Source organism: Erythranthe guttata, chromosome 2 (assembly GCF_056151865.1).
Source record: "Erythranthe guttata isolate IM_541 chromosome 2, IM_541, whole genome shotgun sequence".
Classification (NCBI taxonomy): Eukaryota; Viridiplantae; Streptophyta; class Magnoliopsida; order Lamiales; family Phrymaceae; genus Erythranthe; species Erythranthe guttata.
Window position 1 is genome coordinate 3,137,111 of NC_142534.1, and position 22,099 is coordinate 3,159,209.

At 34.0% G+C, this 22,099-nt stretch overlaps 5 protein-coding genes across 5 annotated transcripts; 2 read left to right on the top strand and 3 right to left on the bottom strand.

The window, feature by feature from the left end:
* Positions 1–4,088: 4,088 nt before the first annotated feature.
* On the bottom strand, positions 4,089–4,689 carry LOC148772125 (sulfate transporter 1.3-like). The gene is made up of 2 exons (XM_088824774.1): positions 4,282–4,689; positions 4,089–4,181 (listed from the first exon to the last, which is right to left on the bottom strand). Exons 1-2 carry the CDS (start codon positions 4,615–4,617, stop codon positions 4,119–4,121), a joined length of 399 nt encoding a protein of 132 aa, XP_088680900.1. The 5' UTR covers positions 4,618–4,689; the 3' UTR covers positions 4,089–4,118.
* Positions 4,690–6,034: 1,345 nt separating this feature from the next.
* LOC148772126 (uncharacterized) lies at positions 6,035–7,779 on the bottom strand. Its single transcript, XM_088814900.1, has 3 exons — positions 7,425–7,779; positions 7,230–7,305; positions 6,035–6,317 (listed from the first exon to the last, which is right to left on the bottom strand). Exons 1-3 carry the CDS (start codon positions 7,752–7,754, stop codon positions 6,196–6,198), a joined length of 528 nt encoding a protein of 175 aa, XP_088671026.1. The 5' UTR covers positions 7,755–7,779; the 3' UTR covers positions 6,035–6,195.
* Positions 7,780–11,069: 3,290 nt separating this feature from the next.
* LOC105949541 (uncharacterized) lies at positions 11,070–13,132 on the bottom strand. Its single transcript, XM_012972842.2, has 6 exons — positions 12,980–13,132; positions 12,644–12,908; positions 12,340–12,475; positions 11,739–11,830; positions 11,398–11,521; positions 11,070–11,297 (listed from the first exon to the last, which is right to left on the bottom strand). The coding sequence occupies exons 1-6, from the start codon at positions 13,050–13,052 to the stop codon at positions 11,205–11,207; spliced, it is 783 nt and encodes a 260-aa protein (XP_012828296.2). The 5' UTR covers positions 13,053–13,132; the 3' UTR covers positions 11,070–11,204.
* Positions 13,133–14,355: 1,223 nt separating this feature from the next.
* LOC105949668 (Galactose oxidase/kelch repeat superfamily protein) lies at positions 14,356–17,124 on the top strand. Its single transcript, XM_088824797.1, has 2 exons — positions 14,356–14,761; positions 15,435–17,124. Exon 2 carries the CDS (start codon positions 15,539–15,541, stop codon positions 16,949–16,951), a length of 1,413 nt encoding a protein of 470 aa, XP_088680923.1. The 5' UTR covers positions 14,356–14,761; positions 15,435–15,538; the 3' UTR covers positions 16,952–17,124.
* A 909-nt stretch (positions 17,125–18,033) lies between these two features.
* On the top strand, positions 18,034–22,041 carry LOC105949705 (protein RAE1). The gene is made up of 11 exons (XM_012973026.2): positions 18,034–18,281; positions 18,408–18,494; positions 18,821–18,898; positions 18,993–19,186; positions 19,308–19,449; positions 20,079–20,159; positions 21,028–21,156; positions 21,260–21,337; positions 21,448–21,519; positions 21,699–21,779; positions 21,874–22,041. The coding sequence occupies exons 1-11, from the start codon at positions 18,228–18,230 to the stop codon at positions 21,922–21,924; spliced, it is 1,047 nt and encodes a 348-aa protein (XP_012828480.1). The 5' UTR covers positions 18,034–18,227; the 3' UTR covers positions 21,925–22,041.
* Positions 22,042–22,099: the final 58 nt, after the last annotated feature.

Sequence of the window (22,099 nt, forward strand, 5' to 3'; positions counted from 1 at the left end):
TAAACAGGTGTTTTCTATCCTTAAACTCCGGGCGAATCACATTGAGGGCAATGTGGATTTTAAGTTTGGGGGTGGTTGATTACTTGTTTTCATTTATGTGCGCTTTATCTGTGTTTTTTTTATTTATTTTGCATGCTTTAGTTTTTGTTTTAATTGCCGTTTTATTATTTTCGTTTTTATAAAAAACGAAAAAAAATAAAAAATAAAAAAAAAAAAATAAAAAAAAAAAAAAAATATTTTTCGATGCATCGATGAACTATGATGATGGTAGATGGTCAATGTTTGATGATGAGACTACTTGTTTTATGTTGATAAGGAGTATGTATTTGTTTAGCTTTCGATTCAACGGAACGTAGAAGTGAATTATTGCTAGGAATCACACCTTGTGCTTTGCTTTGGTTGAATGTTTTGCATTTTAAATTTGGAATTTATTTGTGCTCAATCATGCTTTGTTCGGTTTTAAATCTCACCTTAGGACATTTACGATACGAAGTGTTGGTAGTAAGTAATTTGGGATATGATTTGGGCCTTCTTTGAACCGTTTGAGCCTTTCAAGCCTACCATTTTTGTCAAATTATCCTTAGAACCTTGATTTGAGCCTCGGAGAAAAGGTGTTCTTTCTTTTAGCCAATATGTAGAAGGTAGAAAAAGTGGAGATTTTTGAATAATTATCCCTTGGAGGTCGATCGAAAATTCTTATAAAATCTTTCTTCTTCTTCGAAAAAAAAAAAAAAAAAGAAAAAAAACTATGGATATATATATGTGCATCTTTATATATATATCTAAATTCTTCGATTCAAAAAAAAAAAAAAAAAAAAAAAAAAGAGAAAAAGAAGAAGAAGAATAGTTTAGAAGGGAGACATAAGGACTAGTTGTGAATTCGGAATGAAAACTCGATCCATTGCCTAAAAGGCAAAAGTGTTGACGTGTGAATTTTGGAGAATCAAGTTTATTAAAGTCCCTAGAGGTGAATTCATTGTTTCAAACGCCTATCTTTCAATTTTTGGCGCAATCACCTCAATTCAAGAAAATTAGCCACATATACCCATATTTCCTACCTCGAACCAAAAAGCCTAACAATTGAAAGCCAAAAAGCCCCAATGATCCCAATAGCTTAATGTTCGATATTAGTAGAGTAATATATTTTGGTGAGTATTTGGAGTCAAACATATACATGTAAGCATAACTTTTTTCTATCTTTAATTTACAAATATTAGATGCTTGAAGCAATTGCATGATTTGTGGTTTTTGGCTATGGTAAGTGACTAAGTGCTTTTGAATTTTGAGCTTGCGAATGCCTATGAATTTTCATTATAATTACAAGTTCTGAAAACGTGAGGTTGGTCATTAATCTATGTGATAAGATGCGGTAGTTGAGTTATTTGCTTACGATTAGAGATTGCTTGAGGACAAGCAAAAGTTCAAGTTTGGGGGTGTGTTGAGTGTAGATTTTACACTCAATACGTTTACTTTACGTGGATCTTTTGTTTAGATTTAATTATATTTGTGCTTTAATTGATTGATTTTGTGTTTTATAGGTGAAAAACGAGAATTAGGTGTCCATGAAGGAAAAAAGATCAAAAAGAAAGGAAAAAGTTGCAAATAAGGAAACAAATCAAATTGGAAGAAGGAATCTCGCTACAGCTTTGACAGTGTCCACGATTTCGAGCATATCTCTCTCATACGAACTCCGAATTAGATGATTTTGGCGGCATTGGAAAGCTAATTTCAAGGGCTACAATTCTTATTTACACAATATTCCAAAATTCGGACTCCAACATGGCGAAAATCGAAGAACAAGTCCTGATGGGGGAAAGTGGCGGAAATTGATTCCTATTAGGTTTCTACTACTTCCTTATCAAGAAAAGCCTATAAAAGCAACATGTCTCTACACCATAAGGACGAAAAATTTTACACCACAAAACGCGAAGAACGAAGATCAACGAAGACTCAAGCATAGTTTTTCTTATTTCTTTTATTTTTATTTTGTTTATCATAAGAATTACGAGTAGCTAAGCTTTTAATCTAGGATTTTATTTGAACCCTATGTGGTAATTCGAACCTATTTTTCTAATATTATGCAAGTTTAAATTCCATGATTATTTCTTCTATTTGATCTTATTTAGCGCATGAACTTAGCTAATTTATGTTGCTATGTGTTATTGTTAGAATTGATTGACAGATCGTTTTAATAATTAGAACAGGGATAGAAGAGTCTTCGAGTAGTTCTCACCGGATGAGTGTGTTAATTGCATGTATTATCGTAGACATACAGATAATACCTTAGGTAGCCATTTACGAGACTTGTTATTTAATGCTTTGTTTATACTAGGTTTGCATAGACATATAGTGAATCTTTTATGAATAATAGGCTTATAACACAGCGACAGCTGGTTATGAGTAATTTCGTGTCTTGGGTTAATAATCGGGAATCGTAACTTGCATGATAGGAGATTAATTGGGTGAAGAATTATCGCATAGGGGGAAGATAAAATCCTAGATCCGTTTTATATTGATATTTTCTCGTGATTAATTGCTTTCTTAATTAGTTTAATTTATTTAGTTAATTAATTTGACAACCCTGCGTAGGCTGGATAAAAATCACAATTGTTAGGATTTGGTACTTAGGATTAAATAATTTGCGTATTCCCTGTGGGATCGACATCCGACTCTCACGAGTCTACTTTACTACTTGTTTGCGATACGTGCACTTGCGTGTGGGTATTTAGCACCCAACAGGTATCCAGAACAATTTCTTGCTCTTCTTCCCCTGATTAATCGACTCGATTAGTGTCGGGATTAGAGGAAAATAAGCTTAATTAAGTTGGGGGAAAAAACAAATTTAGGCTTCTTACAATGTACTTGGCAAGGAGTAGGAAAATCAAGAACGTGACTCCTATTAAAATAGTCTCCCAATTCCACTGAGACAAAAACACAAACAGTTTATCTGCATTCTGAAGCTTTGTTCTACATCAAAATTGCAGAAAATGAATTCTCATTTCTCACCCCATGATTGACATTCTTCCAAACAGATTTCATCACGGAAACGACGTCGGTTTGCTTGGTGAACACGTTAATGCCGAGCAAAGATTTGAGCTGTTGGAGGCTGATTGTAATGGCGGCTCCGGCCATAAAACCGACGATGGCGGCGTGGGACAAGAAATCAATTAGGAACCCTAGTCTGAAAAAGCCGAGTACGAACTGAGTAACTCCGGCGAAGAAAGTAGCCGTAAATGCGAGGCGTTGGTATTCGTGTTTGTGCGTGGTGTGGTCGATTTCGCTCTGGAGCAAAGTTCCGAGCAAAAGGGAAACCACCGCCACCGGGCCGATGGCGATATCTCTCGAGCTGCCCATCATGGCATATATCAGAGGAGGAACAAAACTACTATCTGCATAGCATTACACCAGAACCTCGATAAATTAATACTCAATAAATTAATAACCTCGATTAATAATAGTTTCTCTCGGACCTGATTTGGTGAGAACATGTTAAATTATTAACTCGATAATTTGGTAATTCGCTAAAGTAATAGAATTTTCCTAATCCCAACTGTATTAATTTATAGAGGTTATACCATAACATCATAATCATAACACACGATGGATAATTATTTAATTTAATTAATTATCTTATCCAGGAGAGGAAATCGGACGAATCAGATCGGAATTAGTGATTTTGGAAACGAAAAAAAAAGTTCCATTATTTTTGGAACCGAAATACTAATTCGAAGGAAGTTTAAGAAAAAATCGGAAAATTTGAAAACCGGAAGGAAAAAAATTGTTCTGAAATCGATTTTTTTTTTTCATTCGAAATCGACGGGATTTGGAATTTCCATTTTTTAGTCACTTATAATATAAAATACATAATATTTTTGAAAATTAATGTCGGAGCGAAATCTATTGAATATTGCAATTCCGTTGAAAAAAATGGAAACATCCGAAATAGGAACATTCAAGATTCGTAATGAAAAATATTGTGCCAAAATCGGAAAATATTCGAATCGAAACCAGCGAATTCTTATATTTCGTTCCAATTTGCACCTCCAATCTTACCGATTAAACGAAACCTAAAAGTATAAGTAGACGATGTCGATATAAAGTGAAAATGTGAGGCCACATTAATGAAACTCACATAGTCCAAACTGAGGGTCCAAGTTTGCAAGTCTTGCATATCCAATATCCTTCATTACAAAAAAAAAAAATAGTCGAATCAAGAGATACGAAAAAATGGACGAAGAACTAAACCTAAAAAACGGAACTTTATTGTAAATATATATATACCTGAGGAATACAGAGAGTTGCAATGGTGAGTCCAGCAATGAGATCACCTTTGAACATTGAAAGCTTGTATTTTCTTCCCCAATCGACTATCGGAAAAACAGCTTCGATTCCTAGCAATAGCTTCCGTAATTTCGATTGGTTCTTAAAAGCGCGAAAAGGGTCATCGTTGAAGAAAGTCTCCTTTAACGTAAATTTGAACTCCTTGAAGAAGCTTTGCTTGGGGTTCGGCGCCCCCACCTTGTAAGCAACGTAGGGTTTCTCGTTTGCATGACGATGCGAAGTAATCACGCTGGTTGTAGTAGCTTCATCATCAACTAGAACTCCGTTTCCGCTCATTGTAATAGTCGTCGAGAGAATAGATTCAAATCTGAAGAAGAAGAAAGAAGAAAGAAGAAAGAAGGGGAGTTGTTTTTTTTGTTCTTAGGACTAATAACTTATGAGAGTAATTAATGTGATATAGTTGTATACTTGTATTGATTCTCTTTGTGGGATTTATTGAAAAAATGAATCCGTTGAAGATGAAAAATAGGATAAATTACAGTCACCCCCTACGGTGAATTTAAATTACGAAAAAAACCTTTTATGTTTGGATAATTACAACTACCCATCAACTATGAATCTTTTTACACGTTCACCATTCAGGTGTCAAATTCAACAGAATCTTCTAGATTCTGTGAAATGTTCTCTAGTTTGTACTCATTTGGTGCAACAATGCAGTTTCTGATGCACCAAAATCTGATATTTACAAGCCTAGATAATCAATCATCTTGATTCAAAATGTGGAATTCAAATGGGAAAAAAACGGATACAAACTGAATAATATTCAATATAATCTAAAAAAATTTACTAAATTCAATACTAAAAGAGTGGACACGTAAGCAGATTAATAATCATGTTGATGGGTAATTTCGTAATTTTTAACTTTACCTCAGTGAGTGGCCGTAGTTTACCCTATATTATATGTCCAAATAATTAAGGTTAATAAAAACAAAAGGCAAATTGCCAAAAAGCGGGAAAATATATGACTTGAAATGGTTGTTTGTGTATTTGTCAAAAAGCGCTCGTCCTTTTGTCACGTTTTCTAGAAGCTGCCGGTCGAAAGATCCACATATCCAATTATCCTAAAAAACAAGAATTAAGGACAAATCATTCTTTTTAAATTATTATTATTTATGTATATAATTACTATAAGAGTCGTTAAAATCACTTTCCTTGTAATTGTCTGGTGGGGTGCGATATATAATCTCGGCAGAATCTCGGAAATTATATTAGTTTATATAATCTCTTGTTCGAAATTCAGATATATATATATGATGAAAAATTTCACAATATTTTTCTATTTTTTTTAGAAATTTTGCAGGAAAATGCAAAACTCCGAACATAGAGTTCGACAAAACGCAATAAATAAAAACACATGTAGAAACAACAAATTAAAATATAAATTTTCTTACAAGAAAAAATACAACATAAAGTTTATGATACCAATTAATGTTTTATAAGATTTTAATTTATTTTATCCTTCAGTATTTATATTTTCATATGAAATATAATATAAGTTATTTTATGGTATTACAAAATGCACCATAAAATTATATTATATATTCGAAAACTCAGAGAAATTATCGGAATTAAAATCGGATCGGAAATTGAAATTTCCGATTTTATATACTATTCCAATTTCGTTCCAAATAAATTCGAAAAAAATCGGAAAACCGGTATGAAAAATACGTTTTCAAATTCGGATATTTTCGGATCGGAATTGGCGAAATTCATTCCGATTTCTACCCCAAATTATATCATACTTTAAAATTATTAAACTAATGGAAGTTATAATAAAATTGATCGTCAGTACATAATCAGTGTAAACATGTTCCCATAAAAATCAAAAGCATCTTAATTAATAATTAATATTCATCAACACCCCCAAAATTCTGCCTTCTTCACCTTTGATATGCTCTCCAGCACCCCAGATGGCGACACGTGTCCCATCACTGTCACCCTTTTGCTCTCAAGGTCAATGCTGAATGACGTCACACCTTCAACAATTTTTCAAAATTATTATTAAGAATTAAATTAAATTCCGAATTAATTCCAACTCTTTTGTTATTAAAAAACAAAAAAAAAACAAAAAAAAAAAAAACATGCATTTTATAAGTGCTCATATCATATGTGAACAACTATATATTATAATTTATTCTACTAAATAAATTTTAGGGGCTAGTAAAACGTTCGTATTTATTGAAACCTGCTGTCAAAGTGAAACTCCGCAATTAAGTGTTACTATAGATAACCCCTAAGTAGGTATAATTTCGGATGAACTAAATGATAAGTTTAATTAGTTTTTATTTATTTATTACTAAATAGGTCAAATATATGATTTATTACCATTAAATTCAAGCCAACTTTGTCAAAATTCAAAATCACTTCTTTTGACTTTTGAGTGTATATTTTTCCCTCGACTTCTTTGATACTCGGCCCACATATGCTTTGACCAAATCAAAATAATAACATGACCTAAACTGTATTTTTTTTTTTACTTGTTCAAAATCATTTCACAATTTGCAAATGGACCCATATATTTTGCATTTTCTGCAAAAATGAAGCAAGTTTTTTTTCAACCAACCCATGTGGTCCAATTTAGAGTTGACCTAATCAAGAAAAGGCAGATACATACTATATGTAAAAATTAAATATAAAATATGATGACTTATTCAATAAAGTACATACGGCATCAACATTAATTCATGAATTTATATAGTGTTTTATTATATATTTAATTTTGAGAAATTTGTGTGCTGGCAATCTTTGAAATAAGAGCACTTGTACTAGTCACATATAGATATCATATCGTGCACCATCAACAAATTGTGTCATGGTTTATGTGTGTGTGTGTGTGTGTGTGTGTGTGTGAGAGAGAGAGAGAGAGAGAGAGAGAGAGAGAGAGAGACCTTCCATTTTGGAAAGATGTTTCTTGACTTTACCAGCACAACCTTGACAGTGAATGGACACTCTCATAACAACCACCTGCCATGCACCAAACACTAATAACCTTAAAATCCAGACTAATTAAATAAAAATTGATTTATGTTAATTATATCAGAGTTTAACATATTTTTATATAAATATGAAATTAATTGACAAACCTGAAAGACATTCTCATTTATTGCTAGTGAAGCATCAGCTTCTTGATTATTCAGCATCACCCCTTTTTCTTGATCTTTCTTGAGGGATAATATCGAAAACTCGTGAAACAGTCTCCTCATCGAATCCGAAACCGCTCGCTGCTCCCCTAATCGAATGTACTTCGTGTTGTTGTTGACCGGTTTGACCTGATGATCGACCGACCGCCTACGTGGCACTACGACAGAGCGGTGGTAATCGAGGGCCGCCATGCAAACTGCAGTTGAAGAAGGGGAATGGCACATGAAACCCTTCATTTTCGTGGCTGTTTTCATGTTCATTCTTTTTTGCATCCTATGTGATATTTCTTTGGTTGAGTGTGTGTGTATATATATGTATGTATGTATGTATGTATGTATGTATGTATGTATGTATATGTATCTTTTGTGTGTGTTTTATTAGGGAGTAATATATATAGAGCAATCTTTATGACTTAGAGCTAAAAGAGGTGGAAGTTGGTTTTCTATTTACAGCACAGACAAATGCATGCCCATTAATATTAGTTTTTTTTGTGGGGTAGGGTTTAATTATTACAAGTGTTTGAAAATGATCAAGAACTGAATATATATATATTGTATTATTAATTTCACAGCGAAGATGAATTACTCTCTCGTTTCAAAATGATTGTCGTTTAAGGTTTCGACACATGTACTAAGAAAAAACTAATAAGTATACGTATTAGTTTTAAGAATACGAAAAATTATGTAATATGACTAAATTACCCTTCCAACTATTTTTTCTTTTTATTAGTGATTGAGTGAGTGACAACAAAACATGTAACAAAATTTGTGCATAGTAATTGAGTATATATATATATATATATATATATATATATATATATATATATATATATATATATAATTTTCATTTACACACAAAAACGTAGATGTGTGTAGATGAAAAGATAGGTGATCTTTATAAATGTATATACATATAACTATGAAAGAGTTTCATGTGGGGTAATTAATAAACAACGCAGTAAAAATTAATTACGATGTTGAGAGAGAGTAGTAATGGCGAGTGGTGGTTATCTATTTACTGATGTAATTATTTCAGGATGGGGACTCATGAAAAACAGGCTAGCTTAGCTATGTAATAATAACTACAGTCCTGAAATTATATTTTTTCAAGTTTGTTAGGTAATTAGGGTTTTCATTAATGATGTATGATCTTGGTTTGATGGCTGATTATATTCTTAGGGCAATTAATTCTTCTTACGGCAATTAATTTTTTGAATATAAGGTTGTATCTTTTGATTTTATTTTAGTGCTTTATTTTGTTGATTATTGGGATGAGTTAATTGGTTTGTCATTCCAATAATTTACATTAGACATGGAAAAACTACATGATCTTTTGGTCCTCCTTTTGTTGTGAAAAATCACTAATATAGTATATGTTTGTTGAAAACGGAAAAGTTGGAAACTTCTATTGTATTCTAAATTATAATTAATTCTCCATTTTAATTTCCAATCAACCCAATACCGCACATATAAAATTCAAAGTATGTCCGCGTGTAAGAAACCTTAGATGGATCACTCGGATTTTTCTTACACAACTGATGCAAACCATGGACATAAAATTCAAAGTATGTCCACGTGTAAGAAACCTTAGATGGATCACTCGAATTTTTCTTACACACCTGATGCAATCCATGGACTACTTTGAATGCTCCACCGTGGATTGTTACTATGAATTCATAGTCACTGCATATTTTCAGGTAAGTTCTGCGAAAACTAATTCAAATAACTGCTGATGGGGAAGTCTTCGGTCTTTTTACTCTCATAAGATGTTGTGCATGTAATTTCATCTTCAGTTATGTTTTCCTTTTATCAAATTTTAGTTTTGAAAATATGGTTCTTACGTGTAATTTCACGCAAATTTCAATATTGAAATTGTTACATTATATGGACTGAATAAAACATGGGAGTGTTGGCCCTAAGATTCGGATGATGGTAAACATATTTCAGAAATATGGCTAATAAATATCAAAGTCCGAGCGTATGTGCTTTACTATTGGTCTAACTGTATACAAGTTTGGTTTGTTGGTTTACAAATAAAACTCAACTCCAATTTATACTACTCTACTCACCAAATAGATGGTTGGAGGTCATTTAATCGCATGTTTGAAACCGGCTCTAAAGAGCATTCCATGAACGTTCCAGATACATTTTAAAAGGTAAAATAAAGGTTCTAAAAAGCGGTTATCGGGTTCGAGGCGGTTAGGGACCGCCACACGATAAATCGGCGCGGCGGTGACTAATCCGAGATAAATCGGACATAAATCAGTTTTTAGATTTAGTGTAATATATTTCTAAATATTATTTGTAAATACTCAAAATATATATTAAAAAATATTTAAACATGGTTTTGATTAAAAAAATTGGGTTGCAATTTGAAAAAAAAATAAAATAAAGAAAACCCCTACCGTATTTTCCTTTTAGTTAAAAAAGAAAAGAAAAAAAAAAGTTTTTTTTTTTTTTTCTGATTTATTGACCGATATATCGGTTTGACCCGTCTCAAACCGCCATAACCTGCTGTAAACCGCCTCACCGTCCAAAACCGATATTTCAAACTGCCTCACCATTATCGTAAAGGTTTACGACCGCCACCGATATGGCGGCCGATATATCGGCCGCCACAACCACAACCGATATTTAGAACACTGGTAAAATACAAGTGAGATGTTTATAGGAATTTCTAAGAACTCTCTATTTGCAATAGTAACATCTTGTATACTTAAAAAAAAAAAAAACATTTACAAACGATGTACTCTTAACTTATCTCGTTGACTTGTTTTATAGTTCAGTATAAATCTCTACTTCGACCCAACTACCGAAATATTTAATAATTTTTTTTGTTTTTATTTTTTGTACAATTGCTAATTTGCTAAAGCAACCCCAATAGACATGCCAAATGTTATAGTGACAAGACTAAGTATTATGGATATCCACTATTAAATATAGATATTACACACACACACACACACACACACACGTGTATATATATATATATATATATATATATATATATATATATATATATATATATATATATATATATTCATTAACAGGGACTACACAAGAAGAACACCCGGGTATTAATATATAGAGACAACAAAGCAACCTCAAAGGTATTTCCTCAGACCACCAATTATATTGTTTTTGTCTGCCCTATTTATGTATTTATATTTATTACATCAAACAATATCAGAAATATATATATATATTTAATGGCATAATATTGGTTTCCTCTTAAATAATCTTAATTAACTGTTTTACTGTTGTTCTGATGTACAAAATGTCCAGAGGGTTTTACAAGTACCAGCTACGCCTAAGTCATCTAATGTAATTTGCAATTAATTAGTATTTTAATTGTTTGTATGCTCATTAATCCCTCCTTCATGATTATCATTTCAGAAAGAAAAAAAATAAAATATTTCATTATTTCTTTCAAGAGCAAATATTTCGATATTTTAGGATTAATAATTACTATTGGCCACTGAGGTAAGATCTATTTATGAAAAATTTCCCTCATTTTCCATAATTATTATATCCATCCCCTGCAATTTGTAGATTTCTTGCATTAACACCCTTTTGTAGGGGCAGCCGTTGGGTATAACCCAGCCCTTAACCGATCACGTGGCCCAATTAACCCGCATTTTGACCCAACCCGACCCGACCCAAATTGGTATTTTACATTTTTTATACAGAGTCAGAAGACAAATTTGCCCCCAGTCCAATTGGTTAATTTACTATTTTGCCAATCTGTTGGAAAGCAATATCCCCAAAATAGACTGTTATACCCTTGGATCTGCCCCTCACATAATTTTCTTCCACCTGCAAATTTAAAGAAAGGTTTTTATGCGCCAAAAGAAATAAATAACCAACTGATTTTGATTATTAAAAAATAAAACCAAGATAAATTAAAAAAATGTACCTCGATATCCAACGGAGGAGAAGACAGCCACGAAAGCTCGCTCACTTGGAGCACATCAACATTCCGAGGCAAGTACATAATTACGTTAGGTGTTATTGCCTGAGCAGCTTGAAACAAGGAATAGCTGCACATGAGTAAACGCAGACTTTTATATAAAGTTTGCCGATGCATATTTCCAATTTTGACCCAAAAAAGAAAAAGGTTAAAAGGAACGTAAATTTTCGACCTTTCTTGACCTTTATAGTAATGAAGAAGGAAATGTCAATTGAATTTTCGGACGATGAAAAGATTGGTAGAAGAAAAAAGCTATGTTCACTACATAGTGCATAGTGCATGCGTACCCATCTTTTGGCTTGAGTAAGTCGAGAGTAAAATCTTGTCTCGTCTTATACGATGGGCCCCCCCAAGGTGGTGACAGAAATACTACATCACCCTAAAAAAAGTCAACCGAATTTTCAGTTAATAGAACGTAATGCTATTTCTGAAACACTAGAAAAGTCAAGCATCAAAGAAACGAAATCTCGGACTCGGCTTAAGCTTTAGTGCTTTAGAAACTAAAGGAGTTAAACTCGTGATTATGTCAGTAAATCAAGACTCAAACCATATGAATTGTTTATTATTTTAAAACCTAAAACTTGCAGTAAGGCAAGCTGCGCAAACGAGTGATACACCCATAAACGGCAATATAACCATCAAATTCCGATCAATGTAAAGACTGCATAAATGTAGAAAAATCAACTAAACGTTGCAACCATTGTGCTATGAATATGCAATTCAAGACTAAAACCAGCTGCATTGTCCGTTTTTACGCAGGCCTAGATAAGTAGTAGTTGAAACAACTAAGCATCCCCACCATTGTCAAACATTACTTACGTTTCACCATATTTCCGTTTCTAAACCAAAAAAATGCTGAAAAAAAAAAAGAAAGAAAGAATAAAGTACCTTCAAGAAAGGTGCAAGCTGGAAAAAGTCTCCCACGATGAAATCGATACAATCTTCCACACCGTAGATTTTAGCGTTATGAATTGCCAGCGCAACCTTTTTCGGGTCGATTTCCACGGCAATAACACGATGACACCTGGCAACATGAATATGCTGTTAATTAAGTGCTAATGAGAAATGGTGTAGTATTACTAATTTACTATCAGTAATTTAACCTAAATTGAACATCTTAATCTAAGTACAATTATATAAATATACTAGTGGTAAATTAATTTTACAGTGTTGATTAATATTTAATACTCACACTTTGGCGAACTGAATGGCATTTCCCCCAACGCCGGCAAAGGCATCAATAACAACTCCGGCGCCGGCGCACCGGCCAGCCTGACAGGCGGCGATTACCTCCGGCGTGACGGAGAACCACCCTTCCTCGTCCAATTTGATGCCGACGTCGTATTTGGAGAAAAGATCGTATCTTTGAAGCCAGTACTTCGTCACGAGCGGGGTAACGTTTGCTTTTTCTTTCCGCTTCTTCGTCTTCTCCGCTCTCCTTTTCACCTTGATATTCACTGCGCAAACCAAACATTAAAAAAAAAAAAAAAAAAAAAAAAAAAAGAGAGAAATTGGTAAATTGAAATACCTTTTCGTTTGAAACGCTTGCGCTGCTTTCTCGTTGTTGTCGAAATGACGGATGAATCTTCTGCGGGAGGCATTCTACTCCGATTTGGAAGGTTTTGCAGAGTTGCAGTGTGTGAATAAGTGTGTGTATTTTTGTTGTACAGAAGACGAAGAAGCTGAACTTTAATTTGGGGAAAATCAAAGTGATAAAAAAGGGGAAATTATAGTTTTTACCCCTCAAGTTTGCATTGATTTCATATTTGGTCCCTTATGCTCACAAAAAAACACATTGGTCCCTCAAGTTCCAATAATTTAACAATTTTAGCCATTGTCCTCAATTTACCGTTAATCGGTTAGTTAAGTCAGTGATGGGCATTGGGCACACGCTTGATTCTGTTAGTTTTAACAGAAAATTGACGGAAATAACTAAAAGTGTTGAATTCTTGAAACATAATGGACCAAATGTATATTTTATATATATGAGAACCAAATGTAAAATCAATGTAAGCTTAAGGGGTGAAAACTGTAACTATAAGTTAAAATCGCACTTCATTACGTTGATATAAAAGCGTTGTTTGCATTTTATTATGGTACACAAACTGGTGTTTTGGCCTAATTCAAGCCCAATATAGCTTATATTGGTTTTGGTTTTGGCAAATAATTTCTACTTTAAATTTTGGAAGTTTTGTTTTTAATGTTTTTTTTCCGTTGGAATTGGAGTATATATGGGATTTTGGTTATCGACTCGTAATTTCGATAAGTTTCTATTTGTTATAAAAAAAAATTTATAACATCAATACTATTATGTACTTTATCATATATGTGAATAAATGAAAATATGAATTTTGAAGTAAAGTCTTTTCATAACATTTTCCTATGTCGTGTATATTTTTCGAGAGCATGGTGTATATTCCAATAAAAAACGTATCACATAAGACTAGTAAAAAAACACTATGAACTCTAAGCATGAAATTGTGGGACGGTTTAGTAAAAATAAAAATATTATTCAACGAGTTCAAATTCAAATTTTAGTGAAAATAACTTTTAAGGGAGATCTTTGTAATATTTTTCAAATACAAGAGATATGTAATCGGACTTAACTTTGAAGGATAATGTGATTTACTCAATATTTAGTCAACAATATAAGAAGAATTTCAGAGGAGTCAACTGTCAAATGAGTTAATTGTCTACTAATATCAAATCCAATAGAAATGTATGTAATTTTCGAAATTCAACAAGATCTCCCTATAATTAGAATCAACCTCAAGAGAGGTTGGCATAATGTATGCAAAACAAGAGATAGGAGAAGAAATAGAAAAAGAACGGAGCCCGCAATTATTTTGACTTGAAAAGACCAAAAAGTCCCTGCATTAAGCATCTGCGTGTGCGTCGGAAAATGAAAAAATTCGCCAGAATATTATCTTAAAGCGTGAAAAAATTATTTTGCTTCTAGTTAAAGTGGCAAAGGCGATAACAAACAAAATATGCACATTTAACAATTAGGCAAAAAAATCCCTAACAAAATGTGCATATTTTTTAACATTTACACAATCCCAAAATTTCACACTTTCCTATCGTTTTCTTGATAATAAATAATGCCGGCGAAGCAACAACAAAAACATTTAATAATAACAATTTAATTGCAATTTGCAAACCTCACCTATAGGTATTTGAGCTTCGCAAATCGCAACCACACGTTAATCTCCAGAAATCCCCTTTTTCTTCTGAATTAATTTTCTATTTCTCCATTAAATTATTCAATTATTTCGCCCCTTTTCCTTGTCATCTGTGCGCAGCTACACAGGTAATTGAATTTATTTATTTAATTCTCGCTTTATTTTTTTTGGGTTTGTGTATTTGAATCCGGCTGAGGTATTGTTCGTTTTTGTGCGTGTAATTTTATTTGTTGATTGTGCCCTAAGATCACGACTTGAAAAAATTATTCTTTTGAGGGATTTTTAATTTTTAATTTTTTTTAGGTCAAAATTAGATGTTCAATTCACAAATATTTTGACTGGTGAAGTATGTAAAATATATTTGATGTAGATGGATGAGTTTTTTGATTCTGATCTTCTGTTGATGAGAATTTTGAAGTCTGATACCTAGTTGACTTTTAATGACTTGATCTGTCAATTAATCTAGAAATTCTCACTAATTTTGCGATAAGCAGTTCCTAAATGGTGATTATCTACAATCACGAGACTCTCCTTTCGAAACGGTGATCTGGAATTTCGTTACCGGTGTTTATAAATGTTTAAATTTCATTTCTATCTACTATGATATCTAGCCTTCCTGAATTGTCAATGTCAGAGTTAGGCAATGAGGCAATTTTTGAAACGAACATATGCACCGATAACTTATCCATTTCACGATGATGATCATTTTATCTAACTTGTAGTTACGTTTTTTTTTTTTTTTTTTATTTTTATTTACTATCTTTTATCTATTCTGATTCTTTACTTCCCTAAATCATCAAGAAAATGGAGTCGCACACCACACGACATGGAAGATCGAAGCTATCTCAATCGATAACATGCTAATATCCACTTACAGAAGTTAAAGAAAGAAAAAGAAAATATCAATGGGAGCTAGATTGAGTTTAAACAACCACAAAACGAGCCGGAGTGAGCAACTCGATGCCTCTCAAAATGAGGCATGTAAGAGACGAAAGAAATCTACTAGTTTCTGGGAAGAAAATACCCGATTGATTCCTAGTCTTCCCGACGAAATATCGATTCAGATTCTCGCCAGGCTGCCAAGGATGTATCATTTCAATGCAAAACTCGTTTCGAGGACATGGAAATCCACTCTAACGAGCGTAGAGTATTACAAGCTGAGGAAAGAACTCGGCACAACAGAGGAATGGCTATACGTATTGACCAAGCTCGACGGTGAAAAGCTCGTGTGGCATGCGATGGACCCCGTTTCTTGTATATGGCAGCGTTTGCCGTTGATGCCAAATATTGCTTCTGAAGACGGAATCAGGAGAGGATTATCCGGTTTTCGACTGTGGAATCTTGCCATTAGGGGCTTGTTTGGGAGGAGAGACGCGTTGGAAGAAATCCCGTTTTGTGGCTGTGCCATCTCATCCGTTGACAGCTGTCTCTACGTCACTGGTGGGTTCTGCAGGGCTTCAGCCATGAACGCCACCTGGCGCTACGATCCAGTTTCGAACGCTTGGAGCGAAGTGGCCCCCATGTCCATTAACAGAGCCTATTGTAAAACGGGTGTGTTGAACAACAAGCTCTACGTTGTGGGGGGTGTTACGCGGGGGAGGGGGGCGCTGGCCCCCCTCCAGTCGGCGGAGGTTTTCGACCCCCGTTCGGGTGTGTGGACGGAGTTACCCAGCATGCCGTTTTTGAAAGCGCAGGTTCTACCTACCGCCTTTCTTACCGATCTTCTCAAACCTATTGCAACTGGGATGACATCATATAGGGGGAAATTATACGTACCTCAAAGTTTGTATTGCTGGCCGTTTTTCGTTGACGTTGGGGGTGAGGTTTATGACCCGGAAACAAACTCGTGGGCGGATATGCCAGCTGGCATGGGGGAGGGGTGGCCCGCGAAACAGGCGGGCACTAAGTTAAGTGCTGTTGTTGATGAGGAATTGTACGCTTTGGATCCTTCGAGTTCGCTCGATAGTGCTAGGATCAAAGTTTACGATCAAGAAGACGATTCTTGGAAAACGATTGAAGGAGATGTGCCTGTTAGTGACCTGGCGGATTCCGAGTCGCCGTATTTGCTGGCCAGTTTTCTCGGGAAGTTGCATGTGATTACTAAAGATGTGAATCGTAATATATTGGTTATGCAGGCTGATAGGAGGAACGAGGTTAATCTTGACCCATCTACTTCGTCGGATAGTTTGGGGGAATCTTTGGTGGATCTTTCCGGAAAGGTATCGGTGTCGGAATCTTCGGGGAATATTTGGAAAGTTATTGCTACTAGGAGTGCTGGATCTGCAGAGCTGGTTAGCTGTCAGATTCTTGATATCTAGCTTCTCTGCTGCATGGAAAAGGTGAGTTAACGAGCGATCGACGGGATTTACGATTATTGTATAGTCGGGTTTTATTTGAGCAGTAAATATATGTTGTTGAAATGTTTGATTTTTGTCCATATAAATAAATATACTGTCTTGTTGAGATGGAAAACTGATATGTTGCTTTTGAATATCTGGGAGAGTGTGTTGCTATATTCATGGATTTTTATTTCTACTGATATATGTTGCTGAAGAAATCATTTATTAATGGCAAGATTATATTTTTAGAAAAAAGAAATGAATTTGCAAATTTGAAAATAAATGATTTACAGAAAAATATAATGTAATTTAGAATTGGCTCAAAATTAAATAGTTATTAGTTAAATAATTTGTTTTATGGAGATTGTTGAATACAAACAACACCCATGTACTATTACGATTGTGGCATAAACCCCATAAACTATAAAATGCGACAAAGTGGCCCCTCAATTTAACGACCCTCAAATCTCTAACATCCTTAGTTTATGTAGCGTATTTAGGTTTTTACTATTTATATGATATAAATAGACTTTTTTGACTTAATTACTCGTCCATTTTTTTCACTTTATTACATATCACTTCGGTTGCATCGACAGGTGGTTCTAGAAAAATATGACATGCAGTATTTGGACGTAAAAATAAAATGCATGAATTTTGAGAATTAGAAACCACGGTAAGCATTTTAAATCAAAATTTTTTTGGCTGAAAATGAAATTATAAAATTTCAAAAATTTAAAAAGAACTTAAAAATACTATCCAAAATAAAAGAAATTGCAAAATTTCATAACTTTAAAAGGAAATTTTAAATAATTTTTAGAATATAATTTCTTTTAGAAATCGGGTGAAATTTTTAGGTTGTGGAAATTGTCTAACATCTAGTGCAACTGTGCAATGGTCCGTCTACTTTGAAAAGAAACGGATTCTTGCAGGGGTGACATTGTCGTATTTTATAGTATATAAGGGTAATATGCAACAGTGAAGATAATATAGCGGTGCAATTTGTATTTAACCATAAATTACTTCTAAAAAGATAATTATTACTTTTAGCTTTTGCCCAACGCTATTATGCTCTAAAATACCGCCTTCTTTGTTTTAAATCTCAAACCTTCTGCCCTTCTTCTACAAAAACACGCACTAAATCTAACCCATCTCTGTAATTTTGCTTCGGAAAAAATCCTCTGATTACTGTGCAAATTATTTGTATCTTCTTCTCGTCGTATATTAGCTCAGAATTAGGGTTTAACGATATCTGTAAATGGCTGCATTCGGCGCTACAACAGCTAACACGAACCCCAACCGTTCAACGGAGGTAATATTGTTTTTTTTTTTTTTAATCAGTATTTTTTTACTCATATAAATTTCTTGCCATGTTTCTGGACTCACAGATTTCAATTTGAATAATATATATTTCTTTGTTTTTGGGGGTTTTCTGAAGGTGCTATCGCCGCCGAGCGATTCAGTATCGAGCCTGCATTTTAGTCCCAAGGCCAATTTCTTGGTCGCTACATCGTGGGATAATCAGGTATGCTTGTTTTCCTGAATTCGTGTAAACTTTTCTCTTTTCTGTGTTTGTTTTTGTTGCGTGGTTTACGAATGAACACAATTGAAGCAAAAAAACAACTGAAATTCATGAAATTGGATTTAGAAGCTGCGATTTATCTAGTCTAAGGCAATATACGTCAAATTTTCGTACTCAATCATATACGTGTTACGCCACTTATTTCATATACTAATTGTACGAGCTCAAGTTTTTGGAATTCGTTTATCACTTGCACGAACAAACATTCTCTATTACTTTAGTTGTTGGAAGAGATGAATTGGCAATATCTGATGATAATCATTTATTAGGTACGATGCTGGGAGGTGTCGAAATCTGGAACCGCACTCAGCACTGTTCCCAAGGCATCAATATCGCACGATCAACCAGTATGATGTTGTGTAATCGATATAATCCCCTGTTCATAACTAGATGAGTGAATTTTGCTGTCCCCATTGTTGTTTACTTTGTAATCTCTGGCAGGTCTTATGCTCGGCGTGGAAGGATGACGGGACAACGGTATTTTCTGGAGGCTGTGACAAACAAGTTAAAATGTGGCCGTTGTTGTCTGGCGGTCAACCCGTAACAGTAGCCATGCACGATGCTCCTATTAGAGAGCTTGCTTGGATCCCAGAAATGAATCTTTTAGTCACAGGAAGCTGGGACAAGACACTTAGGTAGTTATGTTTTTTATTACAGTTTCTATGTGAAGCTAGCAAAATTAAACTGTTTGTTTATTTCCAACGTAGCAATCTGATTTATTTTCTATAAACTTACTGAAAACTGATTTATTTCCAGGTATTGGGATCTGAGACAGCAGAATCCAACATGGGTGCAGCAGCTTCCTGATCGCTGCTACGCACTAAGTGTTAAACATCCTCTTATGGTTGTTGGAACTGCTGACAGAAATATTCTAGTTTTCAACCTGCAAAATCCTCAGGTATTCTTCTTTGTTATGTAATCTTATAATCAAGTAGACGAGAGTTAAAAAAGTTTAGACAATATCCGTTAAAAGGTTTGGTTATGGTATAGCTTACAAAAATGAAATTTATCTGCTTGCTAGATTCAAATTTCATTTTTCTTTTATCTTTGGTTTCTTTGACATGCATTAATCTTTTCTGTAAGATGTTGATGTTTCCTAATCGTAAGTTGGCTTTATCTACCTCCATAGGCATGAGCTATATTTGGGTCCGTAATGATATATGTTGATCTATTCTTTGAATATTGAAAGTTGGGTTTGATATAAAAAAGTTAATGTACTGTGAGATATAAAAGTTTATGCAAGGCACTGCCATGGAAAGGTATAAATTTGGTTCTTGATTATATATGTTAATTTCACTAGTTTAGAAGGATTTGCCTATTATGATACAGTTTATATCGAAGGGGAATCAATATGATTTTATTAAAAATGTGTATTATATATAATAAATGGTGGTACAGAGAACTTGTATTTTTGTTTATATTGTTGAACTTTACCTACCACTGTTTGAAAATCATATAACATTTTCTATGAGAAAACAAGGGACTAAGTTCTGCAAACATGATCAACTGCTTCTGCAATATTTGCAGACTGAGTTCAAGAGGATTGTGTCACCCCTGAAGTATCAAACTCGATGTTTAGCTGCTTTTCCTGATCAGCAGGGATTCTTAGTAAGTTCTCATTATCCAAAATGTTTATCTGCTTAAGTTTCTATTATGCCTTGTTCTCATTTAGCATGGCCAGTACATTATACAACTACCTCTGGTCCAACTTGAATGAAAAAGATGTCAACCTATCTCTTCGGACTTCAGTTATTTTTTGAAGCAATTCTTCATCTAATGTTGCAATTTCTTTTAGAGCTGCAGTAAAAGTCATCTGGAAACTGTTATTTGAGTTGAATTTTGATTCTGTCTGGATTTTGGCTGATATTGAGTGTGATAAATGAGTGGATGCAGTATTTTGTTATCCATTTACTCGTTTAAGCTTTGTGACTGTGTTTGTTTCCATGCAGAACTAATTTAATCGAGAAGTTTATTATGCCTTGCAATTTATTTTCTAAGTTTGTAATGTGTGCAGGGAGTTTATCATCTATTAGTCTCTTCTTTTCTTCTTGAATTTTCTATTCTTCCCCCCCACGTTAAAAACTTCTCATATGAGCGTTAGGGCAAATTTTGTTGACAACAAAAGCAAATTCTTACTTGAGACACACATGTAAATGAATCAAGCTTCCACGATTGTTTGTTCACCATGTAAACTAAGTAGGTGTAAAAGAAAGGACATGACAAGATGACGTAAAGCAATCAACGCTTCATCGTCAATCATTTTGTTTCTTGAAAATGCTCGTCTGTTCTTACAAGGCATTATATTATGGAGTAAACCTTACTAATGGTCTGCAATCAAGTACTTAGTATTGATTTTGTATGTAGTTGCATTCTATAGCATTGCATGAAAAGTTATCTTAGATGTTTCGATCAATGGTTAACCAGACGAGTGATAGTGGTATACTATAACGCTGCCACAATTTGCATTGTTTTGCAGGTTGGCTCGATTGAAGGGAGAGTCGGGGTACACCATTTTGACGATTCGCTATCAAGTAAAAACTTTACATTCAAATGCCACAGAGATGGGAACGACATTTACTCTGTCAACTCACTGAATTTTCACCCTGTAAGAAACATTTATTTCATTATAATATTCGTTGAACTAGATACGATGTTATTCCGTCTTTGGTTTCTTTAAGTAAACAATTCTACTCTTTGCTACATCTCAGGTACACCATACGTTTTCGACTGCTGGATCTGATGGAGCCTTTAACTTTTGGGACAAAGATAGCAAACAGAGGCTGAAGGTACGACATATTTTTTCTACTTCAGTTACCGTTTTATTCTGTAGTACAGATTTGAATATAGACATACACGAAACATCTCATCTTTATCATTATTTCGTCAAATTGTTTAGGCTATGCTGAGGTGCAATCAACCAATAACTTGCAGCAGTTTCAACAACGATGGTTCGATTTATGCATACTCGGTACGCACTAGCTGCTTTTCTTTAGTAATATTTTTCTCGATTTTCTTAATCGTGCATTCAGTGATGATTATTGGTTATCAGTAATTCAATTGATAGAAGTGTCCTGCATTACTTTTAAATTTATATATGTATGTACGTACGTAAATATGTATTTGATCTGTCTAGCATACGAAATTCAGGTGTGTTATGATTGGAGCAAGGGTGCTGAAAATCACAATCCATCAACAGCAAAGACACATATCTACCTACATCAGCCACAGGTACCTTCACTTTCTCATAATTTTTAATTATTTGACATGAAAAGTCTTTATTGCCCCTGAAACCGACTTTTATATCCGTTGTTGTTTACGACAGGAGGTTGAGGTCAAAGGCAAACCACGGACCGGAACGAGCGGCAGGAAATAAAGCTTTTTAAAAGCTTTCTTCCTCTAATTCAAATGTACATCTTCGATTGTGTTCAATTCTCATTAGATACTGTAGTTATATGGTTTATGTTGAATCGTTCTTTCCTCCTTCCAATGAGATGGTGATGTTGCAAATTATGATATCACTTTCTTAGATGCAAAAAAAAAAAAAACAA